General features: G+C 45.4%; 2 protein-coding genes across 5 annotated transcripts in view; one reads left to right on the top strand and one right to left on the bottom strand.

Annotated features, from left to right (window-relative positions):
* The first annotated feature begins 1,282 nt into the window (after positions 1-1,282).
* Positions 1,283-3,908, top strand: Higd1b (HIG1 hypoxia inducible domain family member 1B). 2 transcript variants are annotated; one of them, XM_076869203.1, is made up of 4 exons: positions 1,283-1,369; positions 2,189-2,339; positions 3,042-3,176; positions 3,782-3,908. In XM_076869203.1, the coding sequence occupies exons 2-4, from the start codon at positions 2,240-2,242 to the stop codon at positions 3,841-3,843; spliced, it is 297 nt and encodes a 98-aa protein (XP_076725318.1). In that variant the 5' UTR covers positions 1,283-1,369; positions 2,189-2,239; the 3' UTR covers positions 3,844-3,908. The 2 variants fall into 2 exon arrangements, with proteins under 2 accessions (XP_076725318.1, XP_076725317.1); XM_076869202.1 differs by lacking the exon at positions 1,283-1,369 and adding an exon at positions 1,979-2,108.
* A 441-nt stretch (positions 3,909-4,349) lies between these two features.
* Eftud2 (elongation factor Tu GTP binding domain containing 2) overlaps positions 4,350-23,469 on the bottom strand; it is a 40,424-nt gene continuing 21,304 nt past the window's right edge. For all 3 annotated transcript variants that reach the window (XM_077110462.1, XM_076869200.2, XM_077110463.1), the window contains 18 exons: positions 22,287-22,411; positions 17,983-18,046; positions 17,527-17,617; positions 15,371-15,506; positions 13,344-13,471; positions 12,329-12,522; positions 11,114-11,225; positions 10,477-10,617; positions 9,550-9,651; positions 8,663-8,745; positions 7,981-8,067; positions 7,649-7,775; positions 7,358-7,445; positions 6,467-6,585; positions 6,246-6,340; positions 5,665-5,818; positions 5,385-5,492; positions 4,350-5,020 (listed from right to left, as the gene is read on the bottom strand). In XM_077110462.1, the coding sequence (XP_076966577.1) occupies positions 4,925-5,020; positions 5,385-5,492; positions 5,665-5,818; positions 6,246-6,340; positions 6,467-6,585; positions 7,358-7,445; positions 7,649-7,775; positions 7,981-8,067; positions 8,663-8,745; positions 9,550-9,651; positions 10,477-10,617; positions 11,114-11,225; positions 12,329-12,522; positions 13,344-13,471; positions 15,371-15,506; positions 17,527-17,617; positions 17,983-18,046; positions 22,287-22,411 (2,050 nt within the window). In that variant the 3' untranslated portion in view covers positions 4,350-4,924. The remainder of the gene's footprint in view (positions 5,021-5,384; positions 5,493-5,664; positions 5,819-6,245; positions 6,341-6,466; positions 6,586-7,357; positions 7,446-7,648; positions 7,776-7,980; positions 8,068-8,662; positions 8,746-9,549; positions 9,652-10,476; positions 10,618-11,113; positions 11,226-12,328; positions 12,523-13,343; positions 13,472-15,370; positions 15,507-17,526; positions 17,618-17,982; positions 18,047-22,286; positions 22,412-23,469) is intronic.

The following is a 23,469-nucleotide window of genomic DNA, read 5'->3' as shown; positions in this document are numbered from 1 at the left end:
CCCAGTACCTTGGTGGAAAACCTAGGATTTCTGGCCAACTTTGCTTCTTTATCTTCATTTCAGTTCTCCATATCACCACCACGTCTCATCCCACCATCTGAGAACCAGAAGATCACATCTGTTAAAGGATCCTCTCCATCTGGTCTTGTTGTAGGAACAAAGGAGGCAGGGCACCCAAGACAACAGGAAACAGTTTTATTTGGCTGCAGCCAGGTTTAGAAGGCACAGCTTTTGCTGTAATCAATCCCCTGAACTCCTGCAGGTAGTTTCAGAATTTTATACCCAGCAAATAAGGGAAGGGGCTCAGAAGTTCACAGTTTCTAGAAGTTCACATAAAAGCAGCTTTTTCTTCTACTTGATTTGGGCAAGTTAACCCTTCAAGGACAACCCTTGAGAAGGGGAGAGCTTCTTCTCCCCTTTCTTTCCTCTCCATGCCAGCCTGTTACCAGGGAGCCCAATTGGTAACTTATCTGAGAAATGTAGACATCTCTGTGAAGCCCCAGCTCAAGGACAGAGGCCTTGTTTAAAGGTTTTGTCCTTTTTATTACATTTTACATTTGCAAACACGCTTCTACAAACTACTATACTGGATACATGTTTGTGAAAAACAAATAAAGGGGTGTTCAGCACCTGGAGTGCTGATTTCTTCCTAGCCAATGGCCAAGTAAAATAGAGCAACAGGAAAATAGGAAGTTTAACTACATTGAACTTTTTTTTTTTTTGAGAGACTCTTTTGCTTATAGTCTTTTAAAAAAATATTTATTTTTTTAGTTATTGGTGGATACAATATCTTTATTTTTTATTTTTATGTGGTGCTGAGGATCGAATCCAGTGCCTCACGCATGCTGGGCAAGTGCTCTACCTCTGAGCCACAACCCCAACCCCTTGCTTCAGTCTTTAAAAAATCATTTTTAGTTGTAGATGGACACAGTATCTTTATTTATTTATTTATTTTTATGTGGTGCCAGGGATTGAACCCAGTGTTTCACACAGGCTAGGCAAGCGCTCTATGATTGAGCCACAATCCTGGCCCTGCTTATAGTCTTAAAACCAATTATGGTGAAAATTTCTGGAGAAGCTTAGTTAAGATTTTTTTTTTTTTTTTTTTTTTTTTTTGTGGAGGAGGGGGTGTCACTACAGTCCAACATGCTTTTTCAGTGTCTGGAGCTCAGCAGATGGGGGGTTAAGACCCATGCTCTGTCCTTTCTCCACCCATCTCTTCCCCGACTTCAAAGTCTGCATAAAGCTCTAGTCACTGCTTCCCTGACCCCATAGTGATAGCTCCGACATCAGCTCTTGGATGGTTCAAAACAGCAGATGCTGAGCCCTGGCCCTGCTGCTCACGCTCCACTTTCTACCATCTCCTAGGGTAAGCACCAGCATGCTGAGACCTGTGGGGCCACCGGTCATTTCTCCTCCAGGAGAAGAGAAGGGGCAACTAGGAAGAGAAGTTGACTCAAGTAGGGAGAATTGGTCTTATGGTTGGACTTAAGAAGGCATCCCACTGGCAGAAATCCCGCTGTGAGAACCAGGACTACATCTAGTTTGTGAGCAGAGCAGATACTTACAGGGGTTGGCAAGTTAGAACAGTAGGAGTTTTCTCCCTAGAAATGGAGGTAGTGGTTTGAAGAGCAGCTCAGAGACCAGAATTTGTTCCAGTATTAACGTGCAAAATATATGCTAAATTATATATAAATCAATGTCCCATCGTTTGAACCTCTGCCTTTGGTGATTTAGTATTCAGTACTGTAACTGGGATGACTCTGGCTCCCTAGGGCCAGATCCTACTCTTTAGCTCCCTCAGGAGTAACTGTCACAAAACCAGGACCAGTGGAGGCCCCCAAGATTCAAGGACTGTTCCTCTCAGTCTCTGTGGATTTTTCCAGTTGTTTTTCTTGGCCCAAGGATCTTACCCAGTGATGCAAATGGAGGGAAGGGGGGTGGCAGAAAAAACAGTAAAGTCAGAATGAGTTGGGGAAGAAGCAGATGTTGGGAGGAAGAGGCAGACATTAGGAAAGACATGGAGGAAGTGGCTGCTAGTGGCCCAAACACCTGAGACAGGATACCCAGGAGGGACATCTTTTCAAGAGAAGACTGTGCTTAGCATGGTGAGAGGATGCTAGCGGGTAACCAGCTCCTTTCCACTCCAGACTGAGAACCAGAATTCTTACTGTGGGGTACCTCCTAGGACTGGGCTGAAGTCTAAGACCCCCGACTGTTAACAACTGGGTCCAGGATCATGTCTACTAACAAAGGCTGGTGGGTGCCACCTGAGGGCGAGGACAGCGTGTCTGAGAAGTTCCTAAGGAAGACCAGGGACTCTCCATTGGTACCCATAGGTGAGTAGGGAAAAGAATGGGGACATGAAAGGGGAACTTCTCTCAAAAGAGATAGTGACTTCTGGTCTTTCCAAAGGAGAATGAGAGGTTGGGGATTTAGTTCAGTGGTACAGTGCTTGGTTAGCAAGAATGAGGCCCTGGGTTCAATCCCCAGGACCACCACCACCACTACCACTACAAAAAAAAAAAAAAAAATAATGAGGTAGAGGTTAGAGAAATTAAGTGATCCTATGCACTGCGCCAGGAACAAACCCTCACAATGAGACAAGGGAGTCTGGATGGGTGGAAGTGGACAGGAATTGAATGCATGGGACAAAGGGAAACTTGGGGCACCAACACCAGCCTCAGGATGGGGAGGGTCAGAATTATAATTTGGGATTCCTCAGGGATTCCTTTAAGTCCCTGGGAGAGCAGAAAAACAGCTGTACCAGGATGTGGGAGCCAGCTGTGGTTAGAGACGGGGCCCCAGCGCCAAGGTGGCATGGTCATGGGGATGGGCTATTTGTATATGGGGAAGGGATACAGCCACTTTAAAAATACCATCAAGGGGAATCAGCTCAACCTAATGCTACCCACTCCCCTCTCAAACTGCACAAAAGCAGCCACTTATCTAGCCTCCCAGCCTGTCTAGAGGCTGTCTCATCAGAGGACAATTGAGCTTGAAGGCCAAGGCCAGGGGTTGGTCACATTCTCTGCCCACAGGCTTGGGAGGCTGCCTGCTGGTGGCAGCATACAGAATTTATCGGCTGAAAGCTCGTGGTTCCACCAAGATGTCCATACATCTGATTCACACCCGAGTGGCAGCACAGGCCTGTGCTGTGGGTGCAATCATGCTAGGTAAGCAGCTTGGGGTGGGGGGCAGGTCACAGGAGAAGGGCAAATTGGCTGAGGTAAAAGTCTGAGTTCTCACAATCAAAAGGCCCTTGACTTCCCATAGGATGCACATCAAACCCTTGAAGAGGCTTCTGAACTGAGACATTGTCAGGGTTCCCTGTTCAGTCTCCTGCCCTGGGCCTGTGGGATGGTGTGCAGCCTGCTTCATGAGGTTGCCCTAGAAATGAGAAATGTCATGCAGCAGAACATGTTGGATCTCTTTCTTTCTTGATAAAAAAGGCAGGAAGCTACTTGCTGTGACAGCAAGCCAATCCCCTCACTGAGCCTTTCTGATGTATAACACAGCTAGTCACCCCAGCTTGCCCACTTCACAGATTGCTGAGGTATCTCAGATACAGAATACACACTAAAGTGCTTTGTGAACTGCTGAATGGGCTGTTCCCACAGGCTGTGTGGTTAGATGCATGGAGCAGCTGTTGGGACTGATAAGCAAGGATGCCAACTCTCAAAGGACCAGCTAGAATGGAAACTTTGGGACACCAGGGGGAGCCACAGAATGGGTACAGTGTTCAGATGGCAAGGGGCATTTCTTCTTCTTCCTCACACAGGTGCTGTGTACACGATGTACAGAGATTACAAGAGGACGGCACAGGACACTGGGGAGAAGTAGTGCTCCTGAGGGGGCTGGGTGGCTTGACCCCCTCCTCAGCCTTTGTATGTGCCTAATAAACCAGTGCTGAGGAAAGTCAAGTGTCTTCTTCACTAGCAGAGAGCAGAGGAAGGGACCTAGAAGAAAGGCTGGATATCATTGAGCTTTGGTCCCCAACTCCAGGGACAGGGAGACATATAAGGGGCAGTGGTCTCCTAAGGTCAAGACAGGCAGACCTTAAATCCCAGAATCCCATCAACTCCCATACCACCTCAGGTCTGCCCAGAAGCAGCATGGAGTGGGCACGGGATGGAGGGGCAACGAAGGGGCCTTGAGGCTCATGGGAACACTGAAGTAAGAGAAAGGCGTTCCTCCACCGACTGCTTTCCCTGGGGACCCAGGCAGGAAGGAGGCAGCAGCTGGAGCAGAGGCAATGATGCCTCATGGGAGATGACATATATCCAGAATGTAAGCACGAGGACTAGATGGGATGGGAGTGCGGAGGATGAAAGAAGCAGGCCAAGGCAGAGGTCAGAATTTTCTGTTCATTTACAAAACACAACTAAGGTTGAACTTGTAAAAAATAAAATTCCATGTAAATCCTGAAGACAGTGGCTCTTAGGGTTAAAAACTTTCATCCTCCAGGCCGGGCATGGTGGCGCATGCCTGTTATCCCAGCTGGAGGATTGCAAGTTCAATCCAGCCCGAGCAATTTAGCAAGGTGGTAAACAACTCAGTGAGACCCTGTCTCAAATAAAATACAAAATTGGGCCGGGGATATGGCTCAGTGGTCGAGTGCCCCCGAGTTTAATTCCCAGTACCACATAAAATTTCCAAATAAACAAACTAACAAACAAAATAACATTCATCCTCTTCTCTTTCCCTGGGCCCAAACTCCTGTCTGTTCCTTGGGAACGGAGCCAGGCAGAGGTCACAGAAAGAATCAGGAGGCCAAGTGGCCCTTCTTCACTGGGACTCTGGACTGGAGGTTTGAGAGTTGTTCATCATGGCCACAGCAATTCTCAGACACTCTTTGACAACACAAAGACCAAGTCATACAGGTCTCAGCTTCAAGTCCAGGAACTGCCAGGAACATCTCCACTCACATGGGGTAATTGAGCACAACATCTTGTTTGGCGAGCTCCAGCAACATAGGATCGTCGAAGAACTTGCTGATGCTCACATCTTCACTCAGGCCCTGTGGAGAATGGGGGCAAGTGTAAGAGTGAGCTCCATATGGGGACTGGCTGAGCTAGGGGCTGTCCAAGACCTGGGCTGGAGGTGGAGGCTGGCAGGAGCTGGAATGTAGATAACTATTCAGAAGCTGTGCCTTTAGGGTACTGTCACAGCCCAGAAGACACTCCTCTCCCAGCTCCCTTTTCCCTAAAGGCCCCAGTTCTGGTTGTCTAAGGAATGTACAAATCACTTCCTTCCACACTGTGCCGTAAACTATTCTCAGTCTATAGGCCCTCAGGAAAAGGGTTCATGAAGAAGAAAGGAACCAAACTTCTGCTGAGGCTTCTGGGGGTTGAGGGACTACAATGGGCCTGAGGAACATGTACCTTCCTACGACGGGTTTTAATCATGAATTCCCGGGCCAGGTGAGGAGCTGGCTGTGGCTCCAAGGGGCGGATGACAATGCTCTTGTCCAGAGGATCACCAGGTACAATCTGAAAGGCAAAGGGTTTATAATGTTCTAGGCTTCCAGAGGCTTCAAGCCCAAAGCAGGACTCTTCTCTAGGATACTAAACACCTCACTTGGGGGGTTGGGGAAATAGGTTAGATAGGGATCAGCTTGAATAGGTGGAAGGCCAGGCTGGCTGGTTTGCCCCATTTTCTTACCTGCCAATGGTGGAAGACAGACAGGGAAAAGGCCTGTCCCTGGGTATGAGTCCGGAGATCAGTCTCAAAGCCAAAAGAGTCGATGGCTGGAATGAAAGCTTTGATGGTGTAGAGAGGGGAGCCTGGGATGGGTGCATCCTGAGTCACATGCCCCCTGGGACAGAAAGGCAAAGGTTGAATCCTTACGTATACAGAGGCGAAAAGCCAAGGAGCAATCTGGCTTTTGCTGCTCCCAGATTCAACCTAGCCCAGAGTTCCCAGCAAAGAAAAAATAACCAAGAATGCTCTACAGAGAGCAGAAAAAGCAGACAGGATAGGGTCCTAGAGATAGTCACAGGGTTGACTTGTTTCAGTACTTCCCCCAGGAGCTCTCTGAGTAGGGGTCCAAGAAATTTCAGTTGTAATTTGTGATAAAGCCAGAGATTGCCTCATTCCTCTCTACTTCCTTCTGGAAAGTGTGCTGACTGGGTCTGGAGTGGACAGATTTGAGGCCAAGCTCTACTCTGCCCCCTCAGCAGCTGAGGCATTTCCTGTTCTGCTCTTGATCTTAGCATTCTCCCTGACACACTGGGGTTGCTCACCTGCGCCTGGCCAGGACAGTATAAACGGCAGATACACAGTCTGCAGGGGCCTGGACTTCTACAAAGTAGTAAGGCTCCATCAGACGAGGAGTGGCCTGCAACAGAGGGGAGGGCTGAGAAGGGAGACCCTGGATAAAATGTCTCCAGGCGCCTAGAGCCTGGTCCTCTACTTATTGCCCTGTCCAGGGAAACAGGATGGTCCCCGACAGCCCTGCTCTTACCATAAGGAAGGCAGAATAGACAACTCTCCTGGCTGTGGGGATAATCTGGCCTCCACCCCGGTGCAGAGGCTCTTGGGCAACCACCGCATCCAGGATCTTAAACTTGACATTCCGAATCACTAAAAAGGAGATGAGGACAACTCTGTGAGGTTTAGTTCTGGGGCTAGTCACAGGGCTATAGCAGAGTAGTACAGAATCTTGCTACATTACATACATCACAGCCACAGAAAATGTGGTACAAAAATCACACTGGAGCTGGGCACAGTGACACCACCTGTTAATCCCAGCAACTCAGGAGTACAAGGCAGGAGTACCAAGTTTGAGACCAACCTGAGCAACTTAGCAAGATCCTGTCTCAAAATAAAAATTAAAAAAGGGCTGAGGATGTAGCCAGTGCTACAGCACCCCTGGATTCAGTTCCTTATATACACACTATCTGAGAATGGGTGTTCTAATCAGATCAAGAAGGTGTGTGGTAAAAGAGGTCAGCAGTTAAGTATACATTTGATTCAGGCCATAAGAGCTTTTCTACAAATTTGTTTTTTTTTTTTTTTTTTCTCCCCCTGCAGATATTAAACGTTTTTGTTTGGAAGCAGAATCAAGTTCTAGGAATTTCACATTTAGTCCCATGAAGTCCAATCTGGGTCAATAAACCACTCCAATCTCAGTCTTCACTATATCTCTTGTCACATACACCCAAAGACAGCTCCTATTCAGGAGTGAGAAGCAATGTTGGTCTAGAAGTGACTTCATTTCTAGGAAGTGCCAAGTGGTGGCAATGGGATAAGGAAAGGGGAGGAAGTTAGCCCAGGACATGGGACAGACCCAATATACATTCCTAGCTGCTTCTCTGGCTGGGTCCCATGGATGGGGGAGGTGCTATGAACTTACATTCATCACACAGGGGCCCCTCCCTGGTTCCCCACTGGAAACCTTGAACGATGCTATCCTTCACTGAGCCAAGAAGAGCCTTGTCCACCTGTAGAGAAACATGAAGGCTCCTCAGCAGTCCTCCTACCAACCGAAAAGTTGAGAGGGGGAGAAGAGAGGTACAGCTAGGAGAAGACCCTCTCCTTCACCAGAGAACTCAAAATATTTTTGGAGAAAAGGAGGGCACACTGCAGTTTCCTCTACTCAGGAGCTATAAAGAGTGCCACGTGGTTCCCATCAGTTCTGCAGTACCTCAGAGGGCAAGGTATCATCCACCAGGATGTTGGGGCCTGTGGCATCAGGGCCAAAAGCCCAGATAGACCGGGCAGCCAGCAGATCCCAATCATACTTGGTCTGGAAGAACTCTCCCAGCTTCTTTCTGGGGAAAGGAGAAAATGGAGGTATCAGACAGCTCTGTTGAAGGCTTTGGGACCATGGACCCTCCCTTTCTGGAGAAGAGTCACCCCATTCAGCCCATGCTGTGCTCGGAACATTAGCAAAGGCGGGACACATAACTCCTTCCCAGAATGATGTGTGGCAGGTAAACTGTGGCATCGGCCCTAGAGGCAGAGCCATGCACCCACCTGTTCCATGTGATCTGAACCACCTCGTTCTCTATGTCTTCGGCGAGGCCCTTCTCAAGAGGCTCAGCAATCATGGTGATCTTATTCCTGGTGAGAAAGACAAAGGCAATGAGGAGGGCTCACAGGACTAGTGGGGCATTCCTAAGGAAAAGCTGAGGCAGTGACACCAGAGGAAGCCTCAGGGGCAGGGTGGAACAAAGGACTTATCTTCTTTCATTTCAGTGTATTAGTTTGTTAAACAAGTGGAGCTACAGCTGGGAATGTAGTTTAGTGGTAGAGCACATGCTTAGCACATGCAAGGCCCTGGGTTCCATCCTCAGTAGCAAAAAAATAAATAACAATAATTTATTTTTGGGATACCAGGAATAATAATAATAATTTAAAACAACCAACAATTAGATTTTGGGGCAAATTTTTATTTTGTCACATGACAGAGAAGAAGTGGCAACTATGGAACTCCTCTTGGTAATATCTAAGACAAAGGATTCATACAGCATCTTGTCCAAAAGCATAAGGGACAAGGGGCTGGAGTAAACACAGGTATCTTAAGCACAAGCACCTTCTCTCCCTGTCTTGGGTGTCTCTACTTCCACAGTGCTGGGCTGGGGGTGGAACTGGGGTGAGTGTAGGGGGACAGTGTCCTTGAGGCTGCCAGTCCAGGGACACTATGCTCCCAGCTTACTTTTTATTGGGTGTTTCAGCAAAGCACTTGAGGGAGGATGTTTCCACCACCGTCTCACAAAATGTGACCACTGGGTCAGCCACCTGGGAACAAAATAAATTGCTGAGGCAAAGTCTACTTTTGTTGGAAGGGCAAAGTTTTACCTAAGGGAACTCTGAAGTGCCCTTGGCTCTCCCTCTTTGAGAACCCCCTGTTCCTTCACCAGCACAGGTAACAGGCACAATGCAGGCTGTAGCACTGTCCATGCCATCACTAAAAAGCCTGAGAAGATAGTAAAGGCATTTTATTCCTGAGCCAAGAGTAAGTAGGAGATCAAAACAAGGGCCTTAATTATAGTCTTTCAAGACAGCTTCCAACATGTGCTTGGCCCCCCACCGTCAGTCACTGAACAATTCCTGGGGGTGCAACAGATCCTGGTGAACACCTGCTCCCTGATGCTCACTCATGCACATCACCAGATGAGTCTAACAGAGGTACTGAGGGTACCTGCCCAAGTAGCAACGGACACTGAAGAAAGTGTGCCTCAACTGGGAGATGGAGGCCAAGGACCACATCAGAAGTGGTGGTGATGAATCTGCAAGAGCCACCCTCCACTCACCTCAAAACCGTCCACTCCAAGCCCTCCATCACTACAATTGTGAAATAATTTTTCTAACAAAAGGACAAAAAATAACTGGCCTGGGAACCTTGACACTGAGAATAACCCAGTGAGGGGACAAAAAAGTTCTCCAAAGCCTTCACAAAGGAGAAGCAACAGAAAGTGCTTTCTATAAGTGGATATCTTCCAGTTCACCCCTCTTCTCTTGGACATCCAGTGAAATCTGCCTGGAGCAAGGATTCTGGCTGCTGGATAGGCGGAGGGGCCAAAGAAAGGTGCACTAATTTACCTTGATGTCTATCTCTGAGTACATCTTCCGCAGATCATGCATGACACAGTCCAGGTAGAGCTCTCCAGTGCCCAGGATTACATGCTCGCCAGACTCTTCCACCTGAAACACAACAGCCCTGGTGGTCACAGCCTAGACGCTCTTGTGTGAGCAACTGCATATGCAAATAGAATCCAGGCCAGGGCTGGACAGGGGATACCTCAACCTACTATCAGAAACAGTGACTGTTCCAGCCTCTTCAAAAAACCTCAGTAAGGCCAGGCACAGCGGCACATGCTTGTAATCCCAGTCAGTGGCTTGGGAGGCTAAAATAGGAGGATTGTGAGTTCAAAGCCAGCCTCAGCAAAAAGTGAGGTTCTAAGCAACTCAGTGAGACCCTGTTTCTAAATAAAATACAAAATAGGGCTGGGGATATGTCTCAGTGACCAAGTGACCCAGAGTTCAATCCCTGGTACCGAACAACAACAAAACCACCTCAGTGAGGCATACTTCCTTACCTATTGGTCCTTGAGAAGGTGGGAGCACTTAGCACAGTGCTACTGAGTGTAAAGTCATTGACTTCAGTCCTATCTTAGCCATTTAGGAGAAACCCTACCCTATGTCCACGGACAACAAACTAGCCCTTTAGCTTGGCCAGTTACTCAGGATTAGAAGTGTTCAAGGACAAGAATAACTTTTCTGGAAAAATCAATTCAAAGTGTATTCATAAGGAATATATTCTTTCTATGTAAAGACACTGGGGGAACCTACATACACAGGTTTTATCCTGCCCTCAAGTAATATTAATAGGCATGACTGCTCCTGTTATCATTTGCCAAAAGCAACAGTTCAGGAACACCTGAGAATGTGAAGCAGAAGGTGGTGCAGAGCAGGCAGCCAGGGCAAATTGGGCTTGGCAGTAGCAGCAGCAGCAGGTCCCACACATACCTTGGTGGTGAGGGACGGATAACTCTTGTTGACCTTGCGCAGGCCATCGAGCATCTTGGGTAGCTCTGAAGGGTTGACTGGCTCCACAGCAATCTTAATAACAGATGTGGTATTGAACTTCAAGGGCCGGAAAATCTGAGCCTGAGATTCAAAATGCAGAGGAGTCAGGGCATCTGGTCTGAGAAGGCACAGAAGGTGCAGGTGTAAGCTGGGCAGGGAAGCAGTGTGCCTAGTGTGTGTGAGGACCAGATCCCACCCCCAGCACCACAGTGACTGGATAAAAAGATGCAGGCAGGCATATGAGAGAGCTGAGGACTTGCTGAGAGTCAGATATTCCCCAAACAGGAGCCTCTGTGCTGCTTGGGGACAACCCAAAAGGCCAATCATTCCCACATATTTTGGCAGAACAAAAAGAAGTGGAAAAGAACAAAATATTCCTAACATCTGAGTTTAAGTACAGGGAGAATCCAGCAGGGTCAGAACTAAAAGGCTGAGTCCATGCTGGGGCCTGTAACCAGGAAGTGGCAACGACTCTGAGTTAGACCCCTTGGAGTTCCTGTTTGTTGTTCACATGTGCCCTGGTTCCTCGTGACCCTCTAGCTTAAGCTATTCCAGCTGGCCTCTTCAGAAATGCTACCTCCTCATTGCCTCGGGGTTCCGTTATGGTCGCTGTCTTCACGATTGGTTGATCAACACCTTCAATCAGAACCCAGTTGCCTGCAGGAACACGGTTCACTTCAATGTGGTACCTGGAACAACATCCAATAAGCAGTCATGGAACTTAGGAAGAGCATTCACTACATAAAAACGCAGGAGCAGAGACATGCAGACCAGGTACTTCTTGCAGGCGAGAGAGGCAAACAATATAATCATACAATTCCATGTATGCAAAGAGTGCCTTGAAAAAAAAAAAAGTATAAGGAATCAGAAGAGGACATAACAGGAGAATGTAATTTCAATCAGAGGTTTATGGTAAAAGTCACTGCCTGGGGTGTCCAACATAAGGGGATATCAAAAGATGAAAGATACTTCAACTTTCTTTGTTCTTTGATTTTCTTTTGCCTTCTAGAGAATTTGGTAGATTTGGAGGAGGAAAAAGGGACCCTGGTTAAGGCAGAGCAGACATATTAGGGAACAGGACTGCCTTGGTTCTCCCTGCCAATTGAGATGCCTACATCATAAACTGATAGGCAGCCAGAGGCAGAGGTAAATTTGACTGAGGATCCAGTGAAGTCTTCTACCTTGGTCAAAGCACAGACAATAAAGTTTGGGAAATAATTTCTTTTGGGTAGAAACAGAAAGGTTATAACTTAAAGGATCACAGAAGAAATGAAGAGAACTAAGATGAATAAAAATGGAAATCTTCCTATAAAAGTTCAAAATGCAGAGGTAAATTGGGCAGTGGTGCTTGCTTTTAATCCCAGCAACTCAGGAGGATGACACAGGTGGATCCCACGTTCAAGGTCAGCCTCAGCAATTGGTGAGACCCCTGGCAACTTAGTAAGATTCTGTCTCAAATAAATAGATAGGTAAATAGATAGATAGGGCTAGGAATGTCATTTAGTGGTAGACTGTCCCTGAGTTTAATCCCAGAAATGAAAAAACAACAAAAAACAACAGAGGCAAGGCTTTTGGCATTATTCCAACAGTAGCTGCTCTTTGGCCCTAGCCACCCTGAGTAGTAAGAACTGGAAGGTGATAGCTATGCTGAGGGAGGGTCCTCCTACCCTCCCGCCACTGTAAAGAGCCAGGCAGCCACTGTACTTCCAAGGAGGCTCACTCCTCCCAGATTTTAGGGGAAGTCCCAGGATAGAGGCCAAGACATGCCCCGGGAGGCTATGGTTGGCAGTACCTGGCCACAGAGATCCAAAGGCGGCCCACAGTGCATATCTGGGAATCTTCCTCATCCTCCAGAGTATAGTTCTCCCCCAGCACCTTCACAGGCTGCCCAGCATGGATGGTGCCACTCAGTACCCGGCCGAATGCATGAAACTGAACTCCATCATCTGTGCTGTACATTTTAGTAGTGTGACACATCAGGGGACCCTGGAGGAAGAGACAGGGCAGCTTCAACTACATACATCTTGCGGGTAAGTACCGCTGTCTTCACCTCTTGGCAGTAACTACATGAACTCCGGAGAACCCAGACCTAAGGAAGATATGGTGATCACCCAAGAAAGTTCCAAACCATGGTCTGACCCTTCCTCTCTGGAGGGTTAACAGGAGACATAGGTTAAGGTAATGGGAAGACAAGCAGGTTTGGAATGGCAAATTGACAATACTGACAAAATTACTTGCCCTAAATTTCCTCTGAACATGTAACTCACAATTCTCAACCAACCATATGCTTATGACGAGACACTACATTGCCTAAGGAATGGCTGGAGATTTCTTTTTTTTTTTTTTTTTTTTTTTTTTTTGGTAGTTGCTGTTTTTTGGTGTCTGGGGATTGAACCCAGGGTCCTATCCATGCTAAGCATATGCTCTAGCATGGAGCTACACTCTAGCCCTAGAAAGGTGTTTTTAAACCCCAGACTGACAAGACAGATATCACTTGTTGAATCTTTACTATCTGCCAGTAATCTTTACTATAGCACCATGCTAAACACAACTGTAATACTTCCTTAATCTTGTTTAACTGTCGTAACAACTGCTCACATATTATCCTCACATTACAGAACAAGACCCTGAGAGTCAGAAAGCATGAGAGTGTTCACTAGTACTGGCAACATCTGGCTGTGAATTCAGACCTGACTCTGCTCACGGAGGGTTCAGTGGGAGGCAAAGATGGGAAAGAGAGCATTACTCCCAAGACCAAAAATCAGTATGCCTATGCAGGAAGGGAACTGGGGGCCATGTTCACTTACATCAGGGTCACAGTCGCTCATGGCCTCGCCAAGGTCAGAGTCTACACCACCTGTGTAGGTGTGCTCAATCTTAGGCTTGGCACCCACCTTTGGAGAAGGGATGTGCTGTACACACATGTCCACAAAGCCTGTGGAGAGAGAAGAGAAAGCCATGACTACATACTCTCATAGGGGAAAATGAGCAGTGTCTCATGACACTGAGGAAAATGCAAGGAGTATGATTTTGGTTCTAAAAACTATGGAACTATGGGAGACCAACCTTACTTGTGACTGAGTCACACTCCCCGGCTGGGTGCTGAGGCGCTCAATCACAGAAATGTGGCAGAGCTTTCACCACCCTTCTTGGGTTTGAGGGTTGGTGTCTCATGCATGGGTGTGTCTTGCTACAGCCCCATGTGTGAAGTTACGCTCACCTGTTCCTTTGTAATATAACCCCTTACCCTGTTTAGAATAGAATCTTCCATGGAAGTGCCTTGTGTGTATCTCCTTTTCTTACTGTGCCCTTGAGTGTGGCCTACCCAGGTGTCAGTCAACCTGCTGACAGTGGACATCGTGAAGATAGACTCAGCCCCCTGAAACCTGACCCCTTGCCTCATTTGAATAGCTTCTCCTCAATAAAATGGGTCAGCATGTGTTCTTGCTCTCTCTCTTCCTGCGGACCCTTAAGGTCAGAGGAGCCATCACAGCGATCCCAAAGAAAAAGGTATTTGTGTCTCTTGTGTGATTATTTTGTGCAGCCCAATTAACCCAGTTATTCAACTGGAGTAACCCCTGAGCCTTTTAGTTGCAAACAGAATGGAACTATGATTTTAGGGAAGGATTTTGCTGAAAGATTTGGAGTTGTACCGATTCAGAGAAGTTTAAGAAGCAGGTCTTAGTGATATAGATTTCTTGGAACTCGGCTGACAAAACAGTTTAAAGTTTCTACAGCAATCCACGGCCACAGAGATCCATGCTTTTATTGACTATAAACATTTACTGAGAGCTTGTACTGACCTAGAAAAGCACCCTATCTCTTCTTGCTCAAATAATTACTGAATTGAGAAACTCTCCATATTTCTATTCAATAAATTACTATTTTCCTAACAGAACAATAAGCCATATAAGAGAAAGCACTCAACCAGGCATGGTAGCACACTTTCGTAATCTCAGTTACTTGGAAGGCTGAGGCAGAAAGATCACAAGTTCAAAGCCAGCCTCAGGAACTTACCGAGGCCCTAAGCAACTTAGTAAGACACTGTCTTTTTTTAAAGTTTATTTTATATTTTTTTTATTTTATTTTTTTAGAGAGAGAGAGAGAGAGAGAGAGAGAGAGAAGAGAAGAGAAGAGAATTTTAATATTTATTTTTTAGTTTTCAGCGGACACAACATCTTTGCCTGTATGCGGTGCCGAGGATCAAACCCGGGCTGCACGCATGCCAGGCGAGCGCGCTACCGCTTGAGCCACATCCCCAGCCCTAAGACACTGTCTTAAAATATAAAATAGGGCTAGAGATGTAGCTCAGTGGTTGAGTGCCCTGGGTTCAATCCCCAGTACCAAATAACAATCTCAGGTCTGTTTTCAATCAGCCCAGTGCTTTTCCTTCTATATATTCTCATAGGGGAAAATGAGCAGCAATTATGGACCTCCTATGTCACTAAGACACAGGAGAGCACCTTGTAGGAAAGGGAAACCTGGGTTTATAACCCAAGTCTCCTGAATCCTAGCCTAAAATTTCCCTACTATGTCACTCCCCCAGGTGTTTGCTTTCCTGACTATTCCCTAGCAAATATTCCAAACCCAGAATTTGTCTTATCTTTGTCACTTGGAAGCTCCTCCTGTTAGGGAGATCTAATTTCTTTAAGTTCCCAAGTCAGGAGTTTTGCTATCATCCACTAAGGAAAGCAGCTCGGAAAAAATAGAAAGCTTCTGTATCCCAAACTATGGTGTGTTTAAAGAGCCTCAGCACTTGGACCACAACTACAGGGTAAAAAAAGAGTTCTGGTGACACCTGTGACAGGACACAAGAAGGTGAGCTCTTTATTACCTGTGAACTCGCCAAAGAACTTTTTGCAGACCAGTCTGAGCAGGGGGCGGATGTTCAGCTTCAGCTCTTCCTTGGTCAGGTGGATGCCAAGCTCATCGAGGGTCCTCGGCAGGCTGGTGTCCACATCACCCACCACCTGTGGGAGAACCAGATACCAGGTCAACTGCAGTTAAGAGCCCCGGTGTGGTGCTATAGACGGGGAGGGCAAAGGGCAATCTGAAAAGCTGCTGTACTGGTTCTCTTCCACAGGGAGATCTCTTCAAGGACAATAGTTTGGTTTCAAGAAGCCTAGTGGGGGCTGGGGATGTGGCTCAAGCGGTAACGCGCTTGCCTGGCATGCGTGGGGCACTGGGTTCGATCCTCAGCACCACATAAAAATAAAAAAATAAAGATGTTGTGTCCACAGAAAAATGAAAAATAAATATTAAAAAATTCTCTCTCTCTTAAAAAAAAAAAAAAAAGAAGCAGCCTAGCGTACCTACCTTTCAACCCAAAGTGGGGCAGAGCCAACTTGGTGAAATACCCATCTGCCAATAAACCAAGCACTCAGCTTGATTTCTGTTGGTGCTGCCCCCAGGTGTCTGAAAAGCAGATCACTTCTACTCAGGAAATCCCTTACCCCTCCCTACTCAAGAGACTATTCAGATTTAGAGGATCAAGGGACTGGAAGGAACCAAAAAAGGCCACCTAGCAGTTCATTCTGTCAGGACAATGCCACACTAAATTATCCTCAGCAGACTCAAGGTCTCCACTGAGGCAGATTCTATAAATTTCTTTTATTAATCCATTCCAGTCTTGACAAAAGATACTAAGTGTTTTTCAGTGCTGATAAATTTTAATGGCTATTTTGCCTTGTTGCTATGTTTTGCTCTTTTATCAGCTGGAATGGCCACACACATTCCGGGTGTGTGGGTGTGTGTGTGTGTGTGTGTGTGTGTGTGTGTGTGTGAGAGAGAGAGAGAGAGAGAGAGAGAGAGAGAGAGAGAGAGTCCTTTGTGTAAGATGCTTATTAAGCATATTTCTTCACTGAGAAAGGTCTGTATGAAAATTCCTATGTAACATTTTTACCCTTTTAGTCCTGCACTTCCACTTCTGGTAGCACAAATTCATATAAACAAAATGTTATATTAAGTCTCCCCCCAAAACTGGATTACATCCCTAGCCCTATTTATTTATTCATTTATCTATCTATCTATCTATCTATTTGTGGTGCTGAGGATTGAACCCAGGGCTTTGTTCAAGCAGGGAAAGCACTCTACCAACTGAGCTATATCCCAGCCCCACTTTTTATTTATTTAAAAAAAAATTTACCAGGGATTTTACTCAGGGGCACTCAATACTGAGCCACATCCCCAGCCCTATTATTGCATTTTATTTACAGACAGGGTCTCACTGAGTTGCTTATTAGCACCTCGACGTGGCTGAGACCAGACTTGAATTTGCAATCCTCCTGTCAGCCTCCTGAGCTGCTGGGATTACAGGCATGTGCCACTGCACCAGGCCCCTTTTTATTTTTTGAGGTAGGGTCTCACTAAGTTGCTAAGGCTGACCTCCAACTTGTCATCCTCCTTCTTCAGCTTCCTGTGTAGGTGGAATTACAGGCATGCACCACCATAGCTTGTTAACATAAACATCTTTAATAGGGCTGGGGATGTGGCTCAAGCGGTAGTGCGCTCGCCTGGCAAGCGTGTGGCCCGGGTTCGATCCTCAGCACCACATGCAAACAAAGATGTTGTGTTTGCCGAAAACTAAAAAATAAAATATTACCAAAAAAAAAAAAAAAAAAATCTTTAATATATAAACAACCGGGAGGTCACAATTATACCTGTAAATTAAATTCCCACAACCAAAATTATTCTTCTAAAGAGGATATATAATCCCAGCAACGCAGGAGGCTGAGGCAGGAGCACCACAAGTTCAAAGCCAGCCTAAACAAGGGCTTTGTGCATGCAAAAACAAAAAATAAAAAATAGGTCGGGATGTGAGTTCAATCTCTGGTACTAAACAAAAAACAAAATGTTGACAGCCACTCCCTCATGCTCAGTAAAACAAAACTGAGCAGGTGAGCAGGTTTAGGGCAGAGGGGAATATGACTTCACCAGTTTTTCCATCTGTGCTTACAAGAGCAGACCTGAAGCAGGTGGCCTGACACTCACCTGAGCAAGGATCTTATAAAGGGGCTCCAAGATAAACTCCACGAAGCTCCTCTGGGAGCTGCTGGTTGGGGCCTTTTTTGTGAACTTTCGCCTAAAAAGAGAAATAAGAGTTCTGAGTGACCCAGGAGAGAGAAGGCAGTGTCACTGACCTCAAGGCTGCACTGCCTAAGTTCTGAGTCTGAGCAGGAGCAAAGGGAGGAATGCATTGTGATCATAGTTTCCAAAGAGATATTTTTGAGAGGACACATGATTACAACCCTCCTGCATGCCTGAGGACCTCAGTAGAAATAGCCTCTCATACAATATTAGACACCAATCCAGGGGAACAAGGACAGCAGTTCATGTCTAAGAAACAAGTAGGTTTTATCTTGGAAATTCTTTATTTGTCCTTGCTTACTGGGGAGAATGAATTACCCCACCACCCTTTCAGAGAGTCATGAACCACACTCTACTTACGTCTTAGGGTTGAAGTAGATGTCACCCCAGAGTCTTTTAGCAAATTCCTGGTAATTAATGTCACCTACAGAAAAGTCACACAATTATAATCTACCTAGCACAGGGTTGTTTGAAATCTGTTTCAGGTGCTACAAGTGGTCCTCAACCATGTTGAGGAATTCTAGTATTTCCTTTCCAGGGTCCAGACACTTCTGTCTAGCCAAGTAGTCAGACAAAGTTACTCAGGACTGGCCTAAAGTTGACAAGACTACGCTGAAACCAAAATGAGAACACAAGTATTTTTCTCCCTTTTCAGCAAGCACTAGGACTGAGCTATAGACAAGGCATGAAACAACAGCTCAACAGCCTATATACATTTTCTGTCTGCATCTAACCCTCGGTCTTTCTAAGGAAGCACAGTTTAATGGTTCCTTTCTCTTCCCTTCTTTCTTTTTTGCAGTGTTGGGGGTTGAACTCAGGGTCTCATATGCATGCTAGGCAAACATTCTGCCACTGAGCCATATCCCCAGTCCTTCAATCTTTCTTGATCCACCTAAAAGCTCTACTCTGCTTCCAGTATGGGTTAACTTATTACTGAAGCATCTGCATAAGGCTCTAATGAGCCCTAAAACTCTAATAGGCAATCATTCAGCCCTCCAGGGACAAAACACCAAAAACAATCTTTGTCTCATCTTTTATCAATTAATAGTTTTAGGCTGACTGCAACTGCTACACTTAATCAGACTGAACCAAGCAACTGACTTGAAATTCAAGTGTCATGAGTTCCTGAAAAGCCAAGTTCAAAGGCAAATGCTTGAAATCCCAATTACTTGGGAGGATGAGGTAGGAATATTCCAAGTTCAAGGGCAGCCTAGGTAACTTAATGAGACCCTGTCTCAAAAAAAAAAAAAAAGGGCTGCGATATGACTCAGTGATTAAGCACTCTTGGGTTTAATCCCTGGTTCTAATAAACAAACAAACAAACGAATAAATGAATGAATAGGGCTGGGGGTGTTGTTGGAATTCAGTGATAAAGCACTTGCCTAGCATGTGAGACCCTCGGTTCAATCTCTAGCGCCACAAAAACAGCAACAATAAAAACCTCCTAAAAAATTCAATTAGGTCACTGACAAAACAACTACCTTCTGGATATTTCTTCCCAGATGTCAGGCTGTTTTTTCTCACCTGAGGCAACACAAAGGAAAGTCACATTCCCCTTCAGACCTTTCAATCTCTTTGCGAGGCACCACAACATTTCAAATAAGTTCCAAATCTTTTTCTTCCCCATGTTAATTACCAAGTCTTCCATTCTGTCCCACTTCAGTAGTTACCAAAATGTTCATTCTTCTCTGATATGCAATGTCTTTTAGACGCCCTTACTGTTGCTCTTATTGTGTTGGAGCACTGGACTGAACTACTTCTCCTCTTATGTAGTGCTGGAGATGGAACCCAGGGCCTCTTGCATGCTAGGCAAGCACTCTACCATTGAACTATACTCTACCACTGAACTCCCAGACTTGGATTTGTATTTTTTCATTTTCCCAGTACTGGGGATTGAATTGAGGAGTGCTCCACTGCTGAGCTACATCCCCAGCCATTTTTTAAATTTTGAGACAGGATTTAGCTAAGCAGCCTATGTTGGCCTTGAGCTTGCAATCTTCTTGCTTCAACCTCTGAAGTAGCTGGGATACAGCCATGTGCCACTGTGCTAGGCTGTACTGAACTTCTTGAATACCTATAAGAAGTACCCCAAATTTAACAGAGGTTTCATAAATGATCACTGAAAGAATGAATGAACACTTCTCCAATCCATTTCTTCCTTTTCAAATTTCACAGGTAATGCTAATTGAATACCCACAATCCTATATCTGAACACTGGCAAAATATCTCGCATTCCATCCTCCTTCTGGTCTATCTTTCATCAGATTTGCAGATACCACTCCAATCTCTGATAGTTTCTCATTTCCTACAGGATAAAGTACCTGGAATCCAAATCCTCCTCTATGTGGTCCAAAACTAGCCACTAGTAGTTTTTTTTAAGTTGTAGATGGACATAATACCTTTATTTATTTGTTTCATGTGGTGCTGAGGATGGAACCCAGTGCCTCACACATGCCAGACGAGTGCTCTACCACTGAGCCATAACCCCAGACCCCTCACTAGCAATTTTGATTTGAACTTTCTCCTTGGCAATTTAGCCCACTGTTTTCTGCAGAGGCCATGACCGACAATGACTGCCTCCACACTCCCTCTTCCAATTCTATGAGTGTGGAATGCCTGGCTCCCTAGTCTCTACTTGCTCAAGCCTGCCTTTCTTTGTGCAGCCTACCGTGCTGCTAGGTCACTGAAGCTGACGTTCCCTGCCATTCCCTGAGCTCTACCTGCCTACTCCAGCTACTTGGCACTCAGCTCCTGTAATCACCTTACACTGCCATTCCTCACTCTGTGATTTTGACTAGTGGAAGAAACTCCTAGAAGTCAGAGATATTTATCATGCACTGTTATACTGTATCCCTAGCAAGAGGGCTCAGAATTGATTTGGCAGTATGGTGCAAATGATTTGAGAGAACCAACTCCACCAAGTTCTGTGACCTTGTGTAAAGTGAATATGTAAAATAAAATGCAATATGTACTGCTTATGAAAAATGAAGAGGAAGGACTACATATCTCTGATATTACCTTCAATGCTGACCTTCTAGAAGTGCATGTACGGCTTTTCGTGATGATAATACTGAAAAGTGGCCCAAAGGAGTAGTAACAGTTTTTCCCATAGCTCAGAACATTTTCAAAGAGAAACTAAAGTATATGTACATTATAATTACAGAAAGGGTCTTTGATTTTGCTTCCATGCTGATACAAAGGACACTGAGATGGACAAGTTGATACAAAGGACAAACTTGTACTGGAAGCCCACCAAATGAATTTCATTCATTGTCCACCTATCCATTTTTTAAAAAAGCACTGTCTGGAAACAAATCAAATATTCATCTAATGGTGAATGATCCAATGATGAGTGAAAACCCAGGAAATAGGTATACATATGATCTCATTAATGTAAAGTAATAAACAGGAAAAGAGAGAACCAAAAAGAAAATGTTAACAGTGGCAAGGGTAAAGAAGTCATGGGTATATTTTATTTTCTTGACCAGATTTTACTGTATTTTCCACTTTCCTATAATAAACACCTATTAAATATACATATGTTTTTAAAACGATAGGCTGGAGGTCTAGTTCATTGATAGGGCAATGCCTGGCATCCATGAAGCCCTGGGTTCTATCCCCATTGCCACTACTACAAAAAAAAAAAAAAACAAAAACAAAGCCCCAAAACACCAACTTAGGGGGTTGTTTTTTTTTTTTTTTTGGAGGGGTGGTCAACAAGGATTAACTTAGGGGCACTTAACCACTGAGCCACATCCCCAGCCGCCTTAACACTCCCCCCACGCCCCCCGCCCAGTTTTTTAGAGACAAAGTCTCACTGAGTTGCTTAGGGCTTTGTTAAGTTGCTGAGGCTGGCTTTGAACTTTCGATCCTCTTGCCTCAGCCTCCCGAAGTCACTGGGATTACAGGCATCTATCACTGGGCCTGGCTAAACTTAAAAAATAAGTTTTGCTTGTTTTTTCAAAGGAACAAAGCCATCCACCCTGAGAATGAGGTGGTGTGACTGGTGAGAACAGAAATGGTGGTCCCCCACTATCTCTCTGTTGTGAGACCTCTCATAGGGCCTGTATCTTCAGCCCTGAAAATAGGGTAACAACTCCCTATGAAAGAATTACTTCATTGACACACATAAGACTATCAATACATGGTTCCTATTGGAATTGGAGGTAACTGGTGAGGCAACAGAAATGGAAAAGCTGGGGAGCCCCTTAGGTAGGGAAGCTGACCTCAGAGATCTGGTGTCAATGCTCTCTCTGGACACCCATAGACTCATGCAACTGGGTCTGCCAGTGGAGGCTTGTACAGTCTAATTTGGGTTCTCAATTAGACCTATCAAATTTATATGTGCTTAGTTACAGCTGGAAAAACAGAAGCTCTAACAGAGCTTTAAGAAGGAAGCCTGAAATTGCTTTGCAGGCATGGATAATTCCTACTTTGTAAACTCTGCCTCACTTCCCAGTTGCTTTTGTTTTTCTTTTGTTAGAAACTATTAAACCTAAAGAAAACGATAGGTCAAAAAGAGCCCCAAATATGACAATAATAGGTGATAAACTGTTTCCTCTCCAACAGGGTACTGTGACATGAAGCCAGTCTGAGCCATTCAGCAGGAAATGCACACATGACTCTGGGAAATCTGGTGAGACACAGTGCCAGTCAGAGCTTACCAAAAGTGTCAGCATAGATCTTGGCAAAGGAGCCCAACGTGAAGCAGATGCTGTACTGGGAGCTGGAGAAGCAGACATTGCCCAGGAGCGGGGAAAGGATCAGGTTCTCATCGGTGGAATACATGCTGAAAAAGAGAACGTGGTGAGCCAGTGCCAGGCTGTGCAGCAGCTCGGATGCACTGCCAAGGGGGAAGGGCAGGAACTCTGTGTCACAGCCACTCTCCAGCCCTGAGGAGGGGCTTGCATAAGACTCTTAGTTTGCCAACAGCCTGGTCCAAGAAAGTGACATGATGGAGTTGTTCCCTAACTCCCAGTAACAAGCTGACTTCCCGAGCTGGGAACATTCTGCAGAATCTTAGAAAAGCTAACCACATAGGACAAACAAGGGGAAACCTGGAGGACAGAGACAAAGACCTTGGAACACAAGAAATGAATATAATGTGATCAGAGAGGAACACATTTGAGAGCATTCCCAATTTCGCGAATGCAAACAGACTTACGTACAAGTACCACTCATGAAAAGAAAGAAAAAGACCAACTTTGCTCCCCAAATTTACTGTCTTGTTTTTCTTTGTTCAGCTTTGTTTTAAAAGTTTATGATAAAATTTTATTTTTTACTTATTTATTTATATTTTGCTATGTTGAAGACTGAACGCAGGGAATTGTGTATGTCAAGTAAGCATTCTATAGCTGAGCTATATTCCCCCATTCATTTATTTTTTAAAACTGTAGATTTAACCCAGGATACACTTTACCACTGAGCTACATCCCCAGCCCTTTTTAAATTTTGAGATAGTGCTCACTAAATTACTAAGGCTGGCCTTAAACTTACAATCCTATTGTCTCATCCTCCCAAGTCTCCAGAATTTCAAGCGTGTACCACCATGCCCCGTACAACTTTCAATCTTAAAAGTCACGCAGAAGGCCAGGCATGGTGGTGCACACCTGTAATCCCAAGCAGCTTGGGAGGCTGAGGCAGGAGGATAATGAGTTCAAAGCCAGATTCAGCAAAAGTGAGGCACTAAGCAACTCAGTGAGACCCTATCTCTAAATGAAATACAAAATAGGGCTGAGGGTGTGGCTCAGTGGTCAAGTGTCCCCGAGTTCAATCTCTGGTACCCCCACCTCCCGAAAAAAAGTCATGCAGAAGCCATAATAACCACCCCAAGCCCATTTGCATTTA

Source organism: Callospermophilus lateralis, chromosome 11 (assembly GCF_048772815.1).
Source record: "Callospermophilus lateralis isolate mCalLat2 chromosome 11, mCalLat2.hap1, whole genome shotgun sequence".
NCBI lineage: Eukaryota > Metazoa > Chordata > Mammalia > Rodentia > Sciuridae > Callospermophilus > Callospermophilus lateralis.
The sequence above is the reverse complement of the archived record's forward strand: the minus strand, read 5'-3'. Positions and strand labels throughout refer to the sequence as shown.

Coding starts and splice junctions, on each gene's coding strand:
- Higd1b (XM_076869203.1), top strand. CDS start 2,240: ATGTCTACTAACAAAGGCTGGTGGGTGCCACCTGAGGGCGAGGACAGC. Junction 2,340..3,041: donor CTCTCCATTGGTACCCATAG/GTGAGTAGGGAA, acceptor CTCTGCCCACAG/GCTTGGGAGGCTGCCTGCTG. Junction 3,177..3,781: donor TGTGGGTGCAATCATGCTAG/GTAAGCAGCTTG, acceptor TTCCTCACACAG/GTGCTGTGTACACGATGTAC.